Below are 20,787 nucleotides of genomic sequence, written 5' to 3'. Positions count from 1 at the left end.
AACCAACCGAACATTACTCTGTAAGTCCTATAAACAAAGTTCGGTAACCTGCGTGTATGAAAAAGGTAACCGAACAACTAAAAACCTCCATTAAAGAACGAGTTCGGTAACCTGCGTATATGGAAAAGGTAACCGAACTACACTTTCAGAGGAGTTCGGTAACCTGTTCTTCACATAAGGTAACCGAACAAGCCCAAATCTACCCTAAAAATTTACAGTTTTTTGAAAATTTGGAGCAATTCAACCAACATTATCTAAGTTTGAAACATACCTGGGTACCCAAATACTCTTCCTTCGGTTGTGGTTGGTAAAATCCTTTGTTTTTCATGTTTTCCTTCTTCATCTTCTCCAACTTTACTTTCTCAATAATTCTGCTTAATCATTTTACTAATCACTACGCTAACTATTATTAACACTAACTAATTATCATCAAGAGGGTAATTTAAGTATTAATATAAATATCTAGATAAGGGGTGACCTAGATTTACTTCTAATGTCTTTACCCAAAATAAAACCATGGTCCCCCCAAAATAACCATGGTCCCCAAAAAACCGTTCTATTTTTATTTATCTCCGCAGCCACTTTCACTGCCTTGTAATGGGCATAGGTAAAGGCATCAATATCTGCTTGGATTTTATTAACACCCTCTCTAAGATCAGAAATTATTTGAGGAAGTTGGGCTCGCCGAGCATTGACAGTGGACTTCATTCTCGTAGGAAGATCGAACATCCAATTATTATTGGACCCAGTGCACTTGCAACAATCAAGTCATGTATTCTGATTCTCCAATATCGTCGTCGAAGAAGAAGGAGCCTCGGGATCAGTCATGATGACAACAATATCAAGAAGCATGCTAGTAGAATCAATTAAAGTGTTTATCTCTGAAAAACGATTATTGTTGGTACATGAGAAAGGGCTACCCTAGAGAAATGAGGGTGCCCTAATCCATATGATTATCTTTATGAAAATAAGGGACTTGGGGACTAAATCCAACCCCTTAAAGAAGTTGGGTTGCCCAAATTCAAAGGCCCAAAAGGAAGATAACTTGACTTTTGGGTTATCTTGGAATCCTTAGTCAAGGGTAACTTAAAAAATAGGAAAATGGTAGTTTAGTAATATACTAAAATAAGGACATGTGTGAAGATGAGGTAAGAGAGAGGGAGAACTATGAAAGGAAAGGAAATGGTACTTGGGAATGAACCTTTTGGCTCATTCTCTATTTGGGTATAGTACTTGTTGTGACTTAGACTAGCCTCCTTCTCAATTTTATCCTAACAACAATTAGACAACAGTGGGAGAGGCTTAGTCTCTCATCCAGCAAGATATTCCCAGGTGCTACTAGTGAGTCCAAAACAAATGGGAGTCTTACACTATGTTTGTTTACTCCTGACTCATCTGAGTCGTCTGGATCTGAGTCATCTGGATCTGAGTGAAATCACCTGACTCATCTGGATCTGACTCAATATGTTTGTTTTGAGTCAGATCTGACTCATCTGACTCAAAAAACGTGAGTCAGTGGTTTGGTCCTGTGAGTCAGGGGTATTTTGTTACCTGACTCAAACGGGTCCGAGTCAGGGGTTATGTCTGAGTCATAGGTCGAGTCAGATCTGACTCAAAATGCAAAACAAACGGTCTGACTGCTGACTCGGTCCGAGTCAGAGGTTGACTCAGATCCAGACGCCGAGTCAGCTGCAAACAAACAGGATGTTAGTCTCTCATCCAACAAGATGTTCCCAGGTGCTACTAGTGAGTCCAGAACAAATAGATTTCCTTTCAACATGAACATTGTAATCGTATAGGATGCGTGAGAGGTTAACGATGAAGATAAAGTCATTCGCATAATGGTTTCAGCGTCAATCATGCAAGGAGACAGAGCGCCAGAAAGAATATGGATCCGCTCAAAGGAAAGGGACCGACAAGTATAAGAGAGCAGAATCTCTACGGGATGCAACATGAATTGGATGAGTCTATTAGGCGACAGTAAGAGCTGCGCCGACTAATGAAGCAAGCAAGAGAACATGATGATGGTGTACCTAAGGCGGTACAAAGAATGATCTTCCAGGAGTGACTGGAGATGCAATTGCAAGGTATATTTAAACTAATAATCGAGTAAAAAACATGATATTTACGATTTATTGGACCTTCCATATTTGTCTGAAGTGGTCGTCTAGAGTATACCTCACCTAAATGCAAGACATGCGGATGCAAGGGGAACGCACGGGAAATCGTATCGTCGATGAATTCCTACGCCAAAGATGAAAACATGTGCATGATGGATTTCCCGAAGTCAGTTAACCGATACCTCCTTCACATGGTATGATAATCCGAATGAAAATCTTTGGGTAGATTCATCCACCACATATTCTACTTAATTAGCCGTATGTCCATCTCTGTTATAAAATCTTCTCTTACATAATTTACACTTTCACATGTTCGTGATTATAATTTCTCGAGGTCTTTTGGTTGTCGTTCTTAGGTTCCCGAGCTTAACACAAACACAAGTTAGAACCTAAAACTCGTCGGGTACATTTTTATCAGTTCCAGTGAGTCTCATAAGGGTTATATGGGCCTTGTTGTTTTATTTAATCGTTTTTGTATCTCTCATCGCGTTGTTTTTTATGAAATTCTTTTTTTCTAATGAGTTTGATATTTCTCATTGTTCTTCCCGATCTCTTTTGGTTATCTTATTTCGCATAATCTTGTTATTCTTCCATGAATTTTTTTTTGTCGTTGCCCCGATTGTATACCTCTGCTCTTTTGATTTATCATATATCACCTAATCCAAAATATTTTTTCTCAATGTATTTTCCTAATGCTTCGCTTTTAGATTCCAAGAACTATCAATCTCTCTCTTGCTCGCCATATCCGCCACCGCCATCAATTGCATCGTATACTCTGAATTCTTCACCTTCTCTTGTTTTAGAATCTCCTTATTAGTCGGTGCATACACAATTGTCTCATCATCCCATAGTCACCAGATTGTTTGATGGTACTCAAAACCACAAAAGTTTTAGATCTTATTCAGCCTCAAAGTACCATATTGCTACCGAAAAAAACGAGGGTACCCAAATATACCACAATCTTTTATTTATCCATCTATAAGTCCTCTTACCGAAAGTGATCGTCTATGGACAACGTCGATACAATGCAACAAATCTGTATTCACACTTTGTGTGATTGTCTATGGATACGAGATCGAGACATTACGAATACTAAAGTATGATACCTGATAATAAGTTCGGACTTAACCAAACTCTATAGGATCACTATCAAGTATATCGGAGTTAACGTTTGTGTAATTTACTTTAAATTATATAAAAAAAATATAATTGCGGAAAACAAAAGTAAATCACACAACAATATTTTGTTAACGAGGAAAACTGCAAATGCAGAAAAACCCCGGGACCAAGTCCAGAATTGAATACTCTCAGAATTAAGCCGTTATACAAAATCTAAACCAACTTCGTATAGTTGAGATCAAGCAACTACCCCTAGTTCACTTAGTTTCCTGAGTATCCCTGTGCTTCCGACTTCGATGAGTGCACACACTGGAATAATTCCTCTGGATCGTACTCCAAACAGTAAAGGAACAACAAATCTGTTTGGTAACAACTCTTTCGATTCTTTCAAGATAAAGATATCTCAAGTCATACGCAAAGTCTCTTCCTTTAATCTAATAAACTCATTTCCATGGTTAGATCAATTTATGCAATAACTACAAAAGTAGTTAAGTTTAGATTCACACTCAATCAGAATAAATCTCAAAGAATGTCGATCTCACGCAACTAATAACACCTGCACAACACCACTTGAATCTCTTGTGATCAATCACACACAGAACGGAGTCTGTTAACAATGAATTATCACAAGATGTCTTTAGATCTACAAACAGTTCTGAAGATTCTGTCGATACTTCGATCTAGTTTGAGTGAATCTTATATCAGAAGAGAAGATTCTCAAGAATAAACAAACTAGGTGCAATCAAAGTTTCAACAACCGTTAGTCAATCAAATAAATCGAAAATTAATAACAGTGCAATTATCTAGTTTCCCACCAACGTACTCGTAGAACTTCTTGATCCCGCGGAAGTCTTTAAACGAGCGGTCATAAGAGATTTCGCCTAATTAGGGTATTTTCCTTTCCTGATAGGCGACTCCATCAGAAACAACAAAAAGATGAAGTTTGCATGGCTCTTAGGATCGTTTGCTAGAAATGGAAACTTAGGTATTTATAGACCAAGGATGTTTGGACACCAAGGAGTTTCCAAAACCGAAAATATTCTCAAGATATGCAATGAATAGCAAAATTCGGTTTTTCCTAATTCCAATAAATGCTTGTCCAAAATTTCCGAAATCTCTCAATAAAAAATCTCCAATTAGTAAATGCACATTACTAATTTTTTATTCTCTAGAGATATGCATTTAATTGCTGGTAATTAAAGCATATAAAACCAAAAACCTTAATTAAAAGATTCTCAATTTATTTCGGCACGGGATCTCCTTGAGTACTAAGGGATATCTTTGAACAATAAATTATAAGAGTTATTGAACGTGTTCAAAGTATGTTGACATCTTTTCTATGTAAACCTTATTCATATTTACATGGATTTACATTCTTAGAATCAGTTATACCACACTTCCAAACAAGTTTAGAATTGGTTCGCCTGTATTCCAAGATCATTATGTGATTGATCAAATATAAAATCACATACATGGGTTCAATCGGTTCTACCAATCGCTAGGATCAGTTATACCTTAATATGGAAACACTTGTGATCGGTCACACAAGTTACTAGGACCGGTTACATCAGTTAACATGATCGGTTACATCAATTACCAGGACCGGTTACCATATACTCATGGTATTGCTTGTGATCGGTCACACCAATTACTAGGATTGGTTACACCAATTACCAGGATCAGTTATACCAATTACCAGAACCAGTTACACCAATTACAAGGATCGATTACACAACACTCTGTGATCGGTCACACCAATTACTAGGATCGGTCACACCAATTACAAATATCGATCATACCATCTCATGGTGATTACTTAGGATTAGTTACACCAATTAATAAAAACTAGTCACACCAAATCATATTCAGGCATTCTGATTAGTTATACCAAGATACATAACAAATTTACGATCGGTTCTACCATCTCACACATATTGGTAATCCAAAGATTTGCAATGAATAGCCGTACTAATAAGCCTAGAGATTTCCCTTTCGATTCATAAAACAAGTTCATGAATGTACTTCCTTTAAACGAATGTAAAACATTGTTTCCTAGGATGAAATCTTCACCACAACCCATTCACATAATCATAACAATTATGTTGATGTCATATCTACGAAGTTCAAAAGATAAGTGTTATACTTCGTAGTCTAATTCCCTAATACTATGATCATATAAATATGACCATGTCACATCACTAGAGTATCATACAATATGTATAGTATATACAGCTTCGCAGTTATGTTTTCAATATAGCACGACTTGAAAGATACGTTAGGAATGAAACAGTTCAACTCAATATTACTAACCTCAAGAGGAAGGATGATGTTATCGTTGTAGTGTGCTTCTTCTTCACTTTCTTCAGGTCTTCGGAGTAATACTCGTATTCTCAACATTCCTAGATTTTCTAGTCTAACCTAAACGAAGTTGACTCTAGTATACAATCAAGCGACTTTAGATGAGTTATGAGTCATTAAAATATGACAACCAAACTTGACATACCAACGCTTGGTGAGTTCAACCAAGCTATGCTCTAACACCTAAATGTTTATTATTTATTAATTAATATTCCATCATCTGAAGTCACTTGTTTCAACCAAGTCTCTAAAAGTCCTAAACATGTTTTGCCATGCATGATGAATATGATGCTTTGTTACGAAATCATATTTGGATTCTAGCCACTTGTTACCTCTATAAATTTAGTTAGTTACAAGGGTTATTTGGTTTTTGGTACTCAAATTTTGACAAAAAACTAGGTTTGATCTAACATTTGTCCAGCCTTTACGTTTGGTACTTGGACCAGACGTTGTCCCGCGTTGACTAGTTATATGATGATGTGTCTAACTATTTGACTTGGTTTATTTTTTATGCACCCCTTAAATAGTTATATATTCGCTACCAGGTGCCCCAACAATTGATTACAATTTCTGATCCTACTTCTAAAATTTCTACGTAATATCATTCCTTTTGGGTTTTGGGCTTAGACTGGATCATTTAAATTATGAAAAAAAATTACTCATTTTTGTATGACACAAAATTGGAGAATAGCCTTCTTACAAACTCAAAATGAACCATATAATGGTGGATAAAGCCTAGCAAGCATCCAAGGATCAGCGAAGTTCGCCATGGGCGCATAATCGATCGTCATCTGTAAGTGCCCACTTTCATGAATTACTGTGATGTAGAAAATGTGAGGGGTGAATGGGTGATTATAGTAGAGCTCTAAACGAAATGAAAAAAAATCACTAATACATTACAGCTTCCCAATGGGCACTTAACACAATGGTCGTCATTCAAGCACTTGTACAAACACCATAATAGCAAAAACTGATGTTATTGTTGTGCATCAAGAAACCCTTCTTTATCTAGTTCTCCAATTCCTGCAAATTCAAGTTCAATCAAAACCCTAACTCCATTTCTTTCGGGACTTGTAAACTAGTCTCAATCATCACCATTTACTGCCGCAATCAACCACCAACAACACCTCTTAGTTGTACGGACAGAGAAGAATCAAAGTTGTTCTCTCTCGAGCATGAATTCCACTCAAACTTCTGCAAATCAAACAACCCAACTTCCTACTGCATCTCGAGCTCCCAATTCTTCAAGAATAACCACCAGAACCCATTGTTTCAAACAGCTTCAGATCCCTTTTGTTTGCTTGAAAATGTGAGGGTGATTGAACATCTCGTTTAGGGACATTGTTCCATATCTATCATCATAAGCCTGAATTATGTTCAAAAACGACCAACTTAGAGATTCTTAATGACCATCATTAGTGGTTTTTAGCATTGAGTTCTTACCATCCGGATTAGGTAATTTGTAGCGTAAGAAAGTTCCCCGTAATTTAGGTGGGTGTGTAAAGGGCCTCAGTTCTGCTACTGTCAAGTATCTACAATTTGACCCGTACAGAAGTGTGAACACTAAAAGTATCTACAAGATGACAAAATAGAGAGTCATGAAATAGTAAACAACAAAATCCCTTAACCTATTAATTTTGTTAATGGCAATATCCTCCGTTAGTTAGTGCTAATAATTAGATTAACTAAACTAAGTATGATTAGTAATTAAGTTAGACTAATTTATAGTTAGGGTTTGAAAATCAAAATCAATTTTTTTTTAAATTTAACATAAGGTTGGGAAAGTTGAAGACTCCCAACCGTAACTACCATATACGGTTGGGACTCCCAACCGTAAAAAAATCCAGGTTAAAATACGGTTGGGAGTTTATATTTTCCCAACCGTATAATTGATTTACGGTTGGGAAAACCAATATTTCCCAATCGTATGAAATTTTGCAACTATTTTAAAATCCCTAATCTGATCAAATCCTATCTATTTATGCGATCAAAATCAACAAAAAAGGGTGGTTTTCGATTCTTACCTAATTGAAGTAATTACTTGAGGAGAATCGATGAAGTAATTATCTAATTGAAGTTGCGAAGAATCGTCGTTGAAGAACAACCAAAAAAAAAGGAAGAAGAAAAAGAAGAGACGATGGAGAAAAGAAGAGGATTAGGTTTAGGTTTAGTTTTTGGCTTTAGGTTAATTATTTAAGAATTTTTTATTTTTTTATTATAAGTTATTAAATATCCCCTTATCCACATTTGGGGCACTTGAATCTATAGGATCCTCAAAACCAAAAGCTTGGCGCCTTATAATAGGTTTCAAAAATAAAGGACTCTACGAAACCAGGAATCTGTGTAAAGAAAAGAAGATATCGATTAAATTTCCCTTGAAATCGATCTCTTTGACGATGTATTCGTATATCATTTTTGGGGACCCTGGTAATGAATACATAATTATTTAAGGGGTGCATAAAAAATAAACTAAGTCAAATAGTTAGACACGTCATCATATAACTAGTCAACATGGGTCAACGTCTGGTCTAAGTACCAAACGCAAAGGCTGGACAAATGTTAGACCAACCAGTTTTTGGTCAAAACCTAAGTACCAAAAACTAAATAACCCTACTTACAATTGTATATCACATTAAGCAGAAATATGATGGTTCTATTAACCATTATAAAGCTTGCCTTGTTTCCAGAGGGTACTCTTAGCATTATGAGATTGACTATGATGGAACATCAAGTTTATTTGTTAATCCAACTATCATTCATATTATTGTCTTCGTTGTTGTATATAAACAGAAGTATACTCGTCAACTTGAAGTGATAATACATTTTTTCATGACACTTTTGTTAATTAGGTATATATGTCTTTTTTTTTTTGCTGAGAAACAACCATTTCATTTAACAAAGAAGGGACTTACAAGCTTCCACAATTTGTTCATTCCTCTCGGGATAGTTCAAAAAAGGAAGAAAAGAACACCAAACATCTTTAATACACAACTTCCTAACCCAGTGTGCAAGCCGGTCTGCAAATTTATTCTTTTCATGCCTAATATACACAAGATTACACCCATTACTACTAGAAAGACTACTTCGACAATCTGCTAGAAGATCACTACATCTCCATACGGCCGAGTAACCGACTCCATTAACAAAATCCATAACTTGGAGGCAGTCACTAACGAAGAGGACTTTGGATAAGTTCAACTCCCGGACCCAGTAGATAGCCAAAAACAGAGCAGTAGCCTCAGCACCAACTGCATCTGGAACTAATCCAAAATCAGCACGAGAAAACTTCAAACCACCTGCAACATCACATAAGATCATGCCAAAACCCAGGTTAAATTTTTCGAAAGAGCCATCAAAGAAAAGAATATGGCTAACATCCCGAAGGGGAGTTTTTACAGGCTTCCCAACAACATGCACCACAGGGAAAACTATATAGGTATTTATCATTCATCTAGTATTAAGAATGACTTTATCCAAATTAATAGTTAGTTTCTGAAAAACTACTTCACAGTGCAGCTTCCAAATGCACCACATAACAATTGCGGATATACTAGGCCAACCCACAGGAAATGGAGATTTACCTAGCCTCACATCAAACCATCTAAGGGAATACTCATCAGGTCAAGGGAAATCATAAGAGAGTAAATGATGCAAAGAAAGAGCAAACCAAATATGCAAAGCCACAGGACACTGAAAGAAAAGGTGAAGAACTGTTTCCGAGTCACCAGAGCAAAGGGGACAAGATGTATCAATGGAACTATTATAGGCATTCATAGTAGAGTTTACAGGCAGCATATGGGCAAACATCTTCCACATAAAGAACTTGATCTTAGGAAGACAATGAAGAGACAAACCTTTTTCCAAAAACTTGAATCTTCAGCAGAACAAAAATCATTTGTGAAAACCTTATAAGGAGACTTTATAGAGAAATTATCATCTTTTGTGTTAGCCCACATAATATTATCATCACAGAAAGTGTTAAGACGCATAGAACGAATTTTGACAACATCTTCAAGACAAAACAAAGCATTCAGAAGGCCAACATTCCAGATATTATTTTGTGAATCAATAAGCTCACTAACCAAAGTAAAATTATGATAATTTGGATTAATAGACAAAGGAGGGGTAGTAGAGTTAGGCAACCAGTTGGAAGACCAGATTCTAGTAGAGGTTCCATTGTTAATCTTGTAGACAACATTAGACTTTATGAAACTAAGGCTGTTAACTATTCCTTTCCAAATCCATGAGGAAGTGTCAGCAGCTTTATAAATTTCCAGTAAAGTTTTGGGAAATACTTAGCTTTCAAGAACTTAGAAATTAAGTGAGCAGGAAACTGAGTAATTCTCCAAGCTATTTTAGAGATAAACACTCGGTTCAGAGCAAAGGAATTCTGAATACCGAGACCACCACAACTCTTTGATTTTCCAATATCAAGCCAAGATCGGAAATAAGTTGCACAACGTGGGTTTTTCTTCGCCCACCAAAAAGTTCTTTGAATAACATCAAACTTGGCGGTAAGCTTTTTCGGAAAGGGGAAACATGACATGTGATAAGTTGCAAGGCTAGAAAAAACATGCTTAGTTACTACAGTTCTGCCAGCACCATTCAGATTTGATTTTTTCATATTGCCCAATCTAGCATAGAACTTGTCAATTAAAAATTGAAACGATTTTGTTCTATCCCTATTAATAAACAGAGGAGTTCCTAGGTACTTTTCAGAACTAGACAGATATTTAATTCCCAAGGTTCTAGAAAGAAATTTTATGTGCTTATGATGCATATTCGCACTAGTGAAAAAACCAGATTTTTCAAAATTAATAGCCTGACCTGAAGCCTGAGAAAACTTGCTCAAGATCTGCATAAGATTTCTAGCATAAGCTATTGAAGCTCTGGAGAACAACATACAATCGTCAGCAAAAAATAAATGAGTAATAGTTGGGAAGTTGTTTTTAACCTTGAAACCTTGGATCCGACTGTTCAGTTCTGCTTTGAGAAGCATTTCAGAAAGTGCTTCCATACAAAGAATAAAAATTTAGGGGGACAGACAATCCCCTTGACGAATACCTCTAGAAGGAAAGAAAACTTCCCCCGGAGACCCATTGATAAGAACTGAATACGAGACAGTACTGATGCATTGAAAAATTAAGTGACACCAATCATCCGAAAAACCGAGTTCCTTGAAGACCGCTAAGATAAATTACCATTCTAATATATCGAAAGCCTTCGAAAGATCAAGTTTAATGGCCATATAACCTTTTTTAACTCTCTTATTCATTTTTTTAAAAGAATGTAAGATTTCATGGCTTATTATAATGTTATCTTGTATCTGTCTGTTAGAGACAAAAGCTGACTGAAAAGGAGAGATTATAGTGTCAAGCAAAGGTTTCAGACGATTTGTTAGAATTTTAGATATAATTTTGTAAACAGTGTTGGCTAAACTAATAGGTCGAAAATCATTCGGTGATGAAGGATTTTGCACATTTGGAATGAGGGCTATGAAAGAGTAATTCAAATTCTTCAATAAAAACTCAGTCTTAAAGAAGTTCTGGACATGCTCTACAACCTGATCAGAAACAATGTTCCAATTATCACGAAAAAACCTTGCCGAAAATCCATCCGGACCAGGAGATTTCCAGGGTTCCATAATCTTAATTGTAGAAAAAATTTCATCAAGTGTAGGAATTTCCACCAGAGAGAGATTCAAATCATCAGAGATTATAGGCTGAACATCATTCAACACATCTTGAATATCCACAAAATTAGCAGGGTTAGAAGAGAGAAAAACCTTTTAAAATGATTTTCAAAAAGAGATACAACTTTTTCCCTAGAATCTAGCCAGTTGCCTTGTTCATTCCTAACCGTATGAATGGTGTTATACATATTTCTAAGCTTTACAGTGTTATGAAAGAATTGAGTATTCTTGTCATAATGTAAAAAGTAATTTATTCTAGCTTTTTATTTATAGAAAGCATTCTCATTTTCATACCAATAGTCAAGTTGCTTAGAGTAGTTTAAAATGAAAAAACCTAACTCAGGGGAATATGACATTGATTGAAGTCTTTCAATCTCAGTGTTGAACCTAAGAATGGTGGTTTTGAGATGACCAAAATGATTAACATTCCAGAGACAAAGATCATTTTTCACATTTCGGAGTTTACCAGCAACTATAAAGCTCGGAGAACCTTTCAATTGTTTAGACCAAGAGTTAGACAAAACATCCTTAAAATCAGGGTTCAATTGCCAACATTTGAAGAACTTATACAGAATGTTTAGCTTTTTTTCCAGATGAAAACAGTTCAGAAGTATAGGGGTATGATCCGAATAAACTCTACCTAAGTTTGTAACTCTAGTTTGAGGAAGAACAGACACCCACTTATCATTGATAAAACCTCTATCCAACTTTTCTAAAATAAGCTCAGCAGGATTCTTAAAACGTCTATTGCACCAGGTAAAAGGGTTACCAAACGAGAAAATTTCATTCATATTCAGATCCATCATTTTAGCTCTAATAAAATCTGAGGATAAAGAATTTTCAGCAATACCACCTTGTTTTTCTGACTCATGTAAAATAAAATTGAAATCTCCTAATAACATCCAAGGTATGTTTGCGTCTTCGTTAATGCTACTTAATATGTTCCACTGGGTTCTCCTACCATAAATATTTAAAGAGCCATACACGAAAGATATCAAGCAGTTTTTAATACGAGGAGTAATATCACACATAACATGTATCATATTGAAAGATGAACTGATAACTTCTAAGTTAGATTTCTCAAAATATCCAAGAGCAAGACCTCCAGATTTTCTCACTGAGGGGACAACAAACCAAGAATCAAATGGCAAGTGATGGCTATATTTCTTAACTGAATCATTATCAACCATGGTTTCAATCAGGCAGATAACATCAAATTTGTATTTCCTAAATAGACTTAAAAGGTGAATTCATTTCCTATCAAAGCAGCAATCATTGATATTCCAACACAAAAACTTCATGATAGCTCAGATAAAGACTATTCAAAAAGCTAGTAAAAATTAGAAAGAGGCAGAAAACAAAAAACAAAAGTACCAGGAAAAATAGAAGCACATTAAAAGAAAAGCAAGTGAGACTTAAAAGTTAACTAAACTAGAAATTGATAAGGCAAGAAATTTAAAGGGGAAGTTATAAGTTACTTACAGGTTCATGAGCCATAGGAGGTTCCGCATCCATAGAGTCAGAGTCCATCATCATGAGATCAATTTCTTTTTCAAACTCTTCATCAATTACAACAGGTTCAGGTGGAAGCGAAGCTAATGGTACAGGTTCAAGCACTAACTCATCCTTGAATTCTTCATTCTGACCGGCATTGAAAATAAATCCATTTTCCTGACTTGAGTCCATAAAAACTTCTGAGGAGTGGTTCAGTTCTGAGGCAGGTTGAATATGAAGCCAACAGAAGTGAAAACAGACTGAGCATAAGCAGTACAAGAAGTTGACTAAAACACATTAGCATCAGAATTACTTTGGCTAGTAGTAAGACCTAAGCTACCCGCATTAAAGGAAACCTCAGCAGGAGGAGTAAAAGAAGGCACTGAAGTAATTGGAGGCCAATGAGGAGTAGGCATCATAGTATAAGAAGAAGATATTGAACTAAAGCCAAGATATACAGATTCAAAAACTGTCCTAGCTCTTTTCCTCTTTCTATCATGCATAAGTCCATCAGATTCAAAAGATATATTTTCATAAGACGAAAAACCAGTTGAGTTCATAAGTGATTGGGATTGAACAACAGTAGCAGGTTGAGACGAAACAGGCTCCCTAATTGTCAGAGAAGAAATCCTAGGATTAACTGATGAAGTAACGAGAGCAAAGAAAGAAGAACCATAGTTTCTGAGAGCTACAGAGGGTTGCAAACTTACAGAGAAGGCAGACGGCTTCGAGTGATCATCTGAAACAACAACAGCAGCAACAACAACATTGGACTTCACATCATTTGAACTTTCACCATCTTCAAAGTTAGGCATCACATTTGTAACGGCAACATGTGTATCCCTCGGCGTCGGAGCAGGCAAAGCCCTGACAAAAATTCTCATATTATCTCCCTGCATCTCTCCTCATCATGGTAAAGAACAATGCATTTCTTGCAAGCACGAAAAGGAAATTTTGGGTAAAATGCAGACATATAATAAGTTCTCCTACTGGTGTTGATAACCACTTTTCTTGTCAAAGGTGATTTCAATGGTACCATCAGTTTAGCTTCATTAAGATTCCCAGCAGGTGTATCCACAGAAACAAAAGATCCTATCTGATCTAAAACCTCTCTAGCCCTCCCTTTGCTAACTAAATCAGGTGGAATTGGAATTTGGACTGACATTAAAGTTTTTTCCCATAACAAATCAAAAATGGAATCCAAGTCCCCTAAAGGTTGAACTGCAAAAAGCTGACCAAATAGTAGTGTGGGCCTAGCAAGAAAAGCAATATCTCTATCCTTACTCTTCTTAAACATAACAACAAACAGGTTTTGGATACCCATACCTTGCACATAAGGTTTTGCAAGCTTAAAATCTGGAGAATCAATAGTCCAGATTCTATTGAGATGGTGCTTGACAGAAGTCTTATGATAATTACGACTGTCATCACAAAGCAGAGCAGGAAACCTAAACGGAAATTCCTCAACATCTTCATCTAAGTCAAGGATTCTAACATGAGCAGCAAGAATTGCCATTTACAAACTTACAAGAGAGATGCAGACAGAAATAAGATAAAACAGCAAGGAAAGATGAGTGAAAAGAAAAATTGGAGAGGGGGGAATTTAAAGGGAAAAACAAAGGCAAATGCAGAAGAAAATTCTTGGAAAACTAAGAAGAGTGCATCCCCGCAGTTAAGATTTTGACAACACTTTCTTTTAGGAATGACAATTAATTGAAAGAAACTGAACAGAATAATAAACATTTTCTCCATACTCAGAAGATCAAAGGCCTAGAGGAGAGAAAAAGAGGAGATATGCCAAGTGTTGCAAATAATCTGAATTTTCCACCCATCTTCAATGAAATCATTAGTGTTCTCTTAATTACTTCATATCTGCTTTTTATTAAAGAATATCATAATAAATAATTTAATAATGTTATAACACAACTTTCAATACAATGGAGCTGAAGATTAACTCCCTCAAGCAACCACCAGAGAGACTAAAGCCTATTACCCCTAGTAAAGCTTCATACAGATAAACTCATAATGAGAATAAAACATCATCAGCTAAGATCATTCCAAAGATTAACTTGATAGAGAATAAGAATCTTTGTAGTAATAGCATAATCAAATCCGTACTCTATTGTAGGTTCTCAAAACACCCCAGGAAAAACCTTCAATTTGACTAAAATTTTAATTTAACCCTTATCAGATTCAGAATCTTTTGCGTAAAGATATAACTCCAGTTGAGAAGTAACAATTAACCATACCTAAAATCTAGAGAAGAGTTTTCCTCTCAAGTAACGGTTGATTTGATAATCTCATGATGATACCTCTGAATCTCTATGTCTGCACCTCCATTAGATCATGACCTAGCTTAAAAAACAAAGAGAATAAACTTTGAGTTAAGTCCAAATCAGAGATAAGATGAAACTAAATCAAAGAAACAACACTAAGAGATTATAAATATCATAATATATTAAGAAAAAGAATTTAAAAGATTCAGAAAATTTCTAGGTTTAGGTCATAACAAAAAAGGCTTCAATTTGCTAAAATAGGTGACCAAAAAAGAGAAAAAAAGAAATCGATAGTCTTATAATCAAGAGGAGAACATGAAAATCTAATAAAATTGCAGCGATAAATCTTGAATTGAGTAGAAGATCGAAGAGAAATTTGAGGTTGACTAAGTCAACGTCGCACGAATTTTCGCCCCTAAAATCGTCTTATTATCGCTAGACAACTTATGTGACTTAGGTATATATGTCTCAACCTCCAGGATTTTATGATAAGAAATTTCTTAGTCATGTCTGTCGTTTACATGAAGCTTTATACAGTTTAAAACAAGCCCATCGAGCTTGGTCTAGTCAATTCACTTTTTATATTTTTAAACTAGGTTTTCACCAGTCTTTGGTTGATTACTCAGTTTTTATACATCTTTTTTCATCCGCTACTTTTATTATACTTTATGTTGACAACATAAATTAGGTCTGATTCTGATGTAGGATATCTATCTTATGGAAGTTATAGTTATTTCCTTATTTGTATTTTTTTTTTAAAAAATTCTAGTTATTTTAGGTATTAGTTTATTTATAACTCTAGTTATTTTGGACATATATCCTATATTTAGAAGTTATTGTTATTTCCTAATCGTTACTCAGTCGGATGGGTTAATGGCTCCACTTCTCATGATATTACACATCAGTGTCTCGTGAACTTTTATTTTCCTAGAAATGAAGACTCAATTATATGTGACGTTATAAACATGACTGCTACACATATTCTTCTCGGAAGAACTCGGCAGTATGAAATTCGAGCAGTTCGTAATTGTTATTGAAAAGGAGAGGGTACCAAGTACACCATTAATTTTTTTTCGTTCGGAAGCCTATATGAACAAAACCTAATATAATTGCAGGTAGACCAACTTAACGATCCTTGACAATACGTATATAGAATTAATATCTTTATCTCTTCATATTCAGAAATTATAGACAATAGAGTCTGTGAACCTGATTGTTTATACGAGCACTTGGACGATCTAAAAAATCAATATCCAAGATCAATCTAGTTGTATCCAAATAATTGAATCTGAATTATGCAAAATATGAAACTTGTTATCTATCTTTCAAAGCTTGGAAATCTGTTTGCAATAAACAAAGCTAGCAAACCTCACAAATCCGAAACACTTACACTCAGTTAGCTGAGAAGCCTAGATTACTAATTACCTCTAAAGAACAATTTTAAACCGATCAATTAAAAAGATTTTTAGAAATCTATCTTGAGAAATCACAAAGTCTGAAACGAAGAGGACTTTGTGATTTCTACTTTTTTTTCTTTTTTTTTTTCCAGAATCACATGAAATTTCATTGATTAAAAAGGAATTACAAATTACACAAAGTTAAAATTGAAAAAACAAAAACAAAATAAACCCAGCCCAAATAAAATTGCGATTTCTATCTATCTCGTTCTTGAAAAAGATTACTAAAATCTCAATGACAGAATGAACAAGATCAGGATACACGAACTATCAAGGTAAAGATAGTCAGACCTGGTTTCACGAATCCCTAAGTGAAGTCTTTAAGTCGTAAACCTAATTATGTTTCTCAAGGGAAACCTAGGTTCATAAAGGACGACTCTAGCAAACAACTAGGATACCGAAGTATCAAGGATTGAATTTCCTAGTCAATTGAGTCTCTCTATTCATAGATTTTCAAGACTGAGGTTGCTTAGAATTCAAGCTAAGATAACTTGAGATTCAAGCAATAACTTTCCCTGTTTAGATGAAACTCTTGTTAGGATTCCATGTAAGCATGTGAGAAATATGTCATGAAATCACATAGAAGAATATACATTATGGTCCGGATACCGGAACTGTGTATAATAATAGTACTTGCCAAATATGCCTTTCGAACTTAAAAGAAACATTGTTTCATTTAGATTCTTAAGATTTAAATCATGATTCTCAACACAAACTGTTTTAGCGATCAATGATGTCTTTGAAGTATTTATGAGAGTCGTAACAATAATAAACATATTTAGGAAAATAATTTATAAGCATCTGCATGATTCGTACTAGGTAGGTACGCGAAACTGTAGGCGTACCTATGACCAGTTCGTGAAATCATGGACAATCAGCATGAGTACTAGGTATGTGTACCGTTTGGTTGTTCACGAAATCAGATCCTTTACAGTACGTGTACTAGGTATGTATAACGTACCCATTTACGAATCTAGAACCTATAAGGTACGCGTACTAGGTACATGTGCCTACCTATATTATGGAACCTTTGATATCTGTGGTATGCGTATTAGGTACAATACGTGGAATCCAAATCTCCATAAGTTCTTGAAACTCTCTTTTGATGTTTTGAAACATTCCAAAATTCTATGGATATAACATATCGCTGCTTGGGCGATTTCCAAAACATAGTAATTGAACAATAAATTGCTTCGAACTATCTATTGCTTGAATCGTATTTCGAGATGTTTAACAAGACAAGCTTGACTCGAAATTTCTTATTTGAAAATATAAAATCTACTGGAAGTTATACGACCTATTTCATATACGTATAATGGAAATTCATGTGAGTAAACAAAATGGTTCATTATTTACATACCCTTTGTTGATGAACTTCTCCAAGTATCTTCGTTGATCTTTAGTCTTCAATCTTCGAGGGTTATTAATGACGTCTGATACTCAACTACCAACCTATATAAATCCAGTATGAGATTTAACTTTAGTAGATTAAAAACCAAGATATAGTTTTGTGTATCTAACGTTAACAACAAGCTTGAGATGGAAAAACTTGCGAGTTCGACCGAGCAGTGCGCTAACATCTCCCCATTTGTCAATTTTAATAAAAAAATCATCAATACATATGGATTTAAAATATATCGATCTTTCAGCTCAAAATCCATCATGCTTGATTTCCTTGGTTTTTCGACATCGTCTTGAATTCTTCTTTCTTTAAGTTCCTATATGGTTCTTCATGTGTTCGTTTCAGCACCTTTGTTGTTGAAGATCCATAGTGATAACTGAAAATGCGGGTGAAAAGTGGGGGTCTAACAACCACACCCAATATTTCGCTTAGCAATCTGTATGGAAAAACTCCAATATACTTTATAGAGAATCAACTAGATAGTCAGACTCAATCTAGATAAAAGTATATCAAAAAGTTTATATCTCTATCTCTCGATTTAAATCTTACTCAAGCAAACTGCGAGTCTCGATTAAATACAAGAGAGATAAACTTGGATGGTACCAAAGATCAATATTCAAGTGTCAATCAATTTAAATCAACAACCAAAAGGTCGGATACTCTAATTGATTAAATAACACAACCTGTATTATTTCAATTATATAACAAATATAATGCGGAAAAGAAATAACACAGACACCAGAATTTTGTTAACGAGGAAACCTCAAATGCAGAAAAACCGCGGTACCTAGTCCATATTGAACACACACTGTATTAAGCCGCTATAGACACTAGCCTACTCCAAACTAACTTCGGTCTGTACTGTAGTTGAACCCCAACCAATCTCACACTGATCCAAGGTACAATTATGCTCCTACCTCTCTGATCCCAGCAGGATATTACGTACTTGAGTCCCTTAGCTGATCTCACCCACAACTAAGAGTTGCTACGACCCAAAGTCAAAGACTTTAATAAACAAATTTGTATCACACAGAAAAGTCTACGATAATAGATAAATCCATCTCCCACGAATATACCTACGAGTTTTGTTCTGTCTTTTGATAAATCAAGGTGAACAGGAACCAATTGATAAACCGGACTTATATTCCCGAAGAACAGCCTAGTAATATCAATCACCTCACAATAGTCTTAATCGACGCAGAGAAAAAGATATTGTGGAATCACAAACGATGAGACGAAGATGTTTGTGATTACTTTTTATCTTGCCTATCGGAGATAGAAATCTCAAGCCAATTATTACAATTGTACTTGTACGATAGAAACAACAAGATCAGATCACACAACTACAAGAAAAGTAGTATCGGTCTGGCTTCACAATCCTAATGAAGTCTTTAAGTCGTTAACCTGGTTTAGAAGAAGAAACCAAAGGTTAAAGGAGAATCGACTCTAGCTTACAACTAGTATCACACGTAAGGTGTGGGGATTAGGTTTCCCAGTTGCTAGAGCTCTCCCTTATATAGTCTTTCTAATCAGGGTTTGCAATCAATGTTAGCTTAGTAACAAAGCATTCAATATTCACCGTTAGATGAAAACTTGATTAGATTCAAGATAATATTTATCAACCGTTAGATCGAAAACATAGCTTGTTATACACAAATGAAATGCACGTTTGTAAGCTTGTGTAACCGTACCCAAACTTTTACATTAGTTGGTTCAACAATATTTAACCAAAAGGTTAGCCATATGATAACTTTTACATCAACCATATTCTTCTTCTCCATAACTAGTTCAAATGACTCAAATGAACTAGTTAGAGAGTTATTCAATTGCAAGGAAATCTCATGTACTACACAAGACACAATTGAAGTAAAAACGATTTGATTCACTCGAATCGGTTCATGAACTATAAAGCCACGGTTTGCAATAGCATTCCTTAGTTTATAAAGATAAGTTCACAAACATTGTTTTTAGACATAACCTACTCAAGTTCGCGGACTTAAGTTACCGGATGGAGTTCACAAACTCCAGCAGAAATTCTCGGGTTTGAGAACTTCGCCTGCTCGCGGACTGGGTTCGCGGACTTAGCTCACACACTTCTCCGGTTTCACTTGATCAACAAAGTTCGCAAACTTTGGTTCAAGCAATAAGGACTTATACATATATGTGTTTCCACATTAATGCTTATATCCTCCAACGGTTATATAGTCTAAAATCTCATTTCAATCATTGAAACATTCTCAGAGGACGTTATATAGTTGTTATTCACAAACCATTTTTCGTCAGAGCAATTTTCAAAGTGATTGAAACATAACATGACTTTCGTCACTGGGGAAAGATGATCATGGCTAAAGCGAAAGCTTTACCAACACATATTTCGAGAAATGGATAGGTGAGATAAACTCGGCTCGAAATACCAAATGTGTATAATCTAAGTCTATATAGCAAAACGACTTTTGTATCAAGATAGGAGATAAATAGACTTTTGAGTGATAGATAAGTTCAAGTCTCCACATACCTTTTAGTTGATGAAGATCCACCGGTTCCTTGAGTAGTCCTTCGTCTTGTATGATGATTGCCATGAAGTTCTTGAGATCAACTACACATTATATCCTAGTCCGAGACCTTAGCTATAGTAGACTAGAAATCAAGACTTATAGTTTTGATCACTAACATTGACAAACATGCTTGAGATAGCAACGCATGCGAGTTCGACCGAGCAATGCTCTAACAATATCCCCCTTTGTCAATTTTAGTGACAAAACTATCAATACACATGGAATACAAAAAAATATATAAATAAACTTTTGTAGCTCCTATTCCACATGCCTAATCTTCAACATTACTCGAAATCTTCGTCACTTCCAAGTAA

The 20,787-nt window shown here is 35.3% G+C and overlaps 1 protein-coding gene across 1 annotated transcript; it reads right to left on the bottom strand.

Annotated features, from left to right (window-relative positions):
- Window positions 1-10,794: 10,794 nt before the first annotated feature.
- Window positions 10,795-12,479, bottom strand: LOC113295538. Its single transcript, XM_026543867.1, has 2 exons — window positions 11,715-12,479; window positions 10,795-11,382 (listed from the first exon to the last, which is right to left on the bottom strand). Exons 1-2 carry the CDS (start codon window positions 12,477-12,479, stop codon window positions 10,795-10,797), a joined length of 1,353 nt encoding a protein of 450 aa, XP_026399652.1.
- Window positions 12,480-20,787: the final 8,308 nt, after the last annotated feature.

Source organism: Papaver somniferum, chromosome 7 (genome assembly GCF_003573695.1).
Source record: "Papaver somniferum cultivar HN1 chromosome 7, ASM357369v1, whole genome shotgun sequence".
NCBI lineage: Eukaryota > Viridiplantae > Streptophyta > Magnoliopsida > Ranunculales > Papaveraceae > Papaver > Papaver somniferum.
Note: the sequence above shows the minus strand (reverse complement) of the source record. Positions and strands in the feature narration are given on the sequence as shown.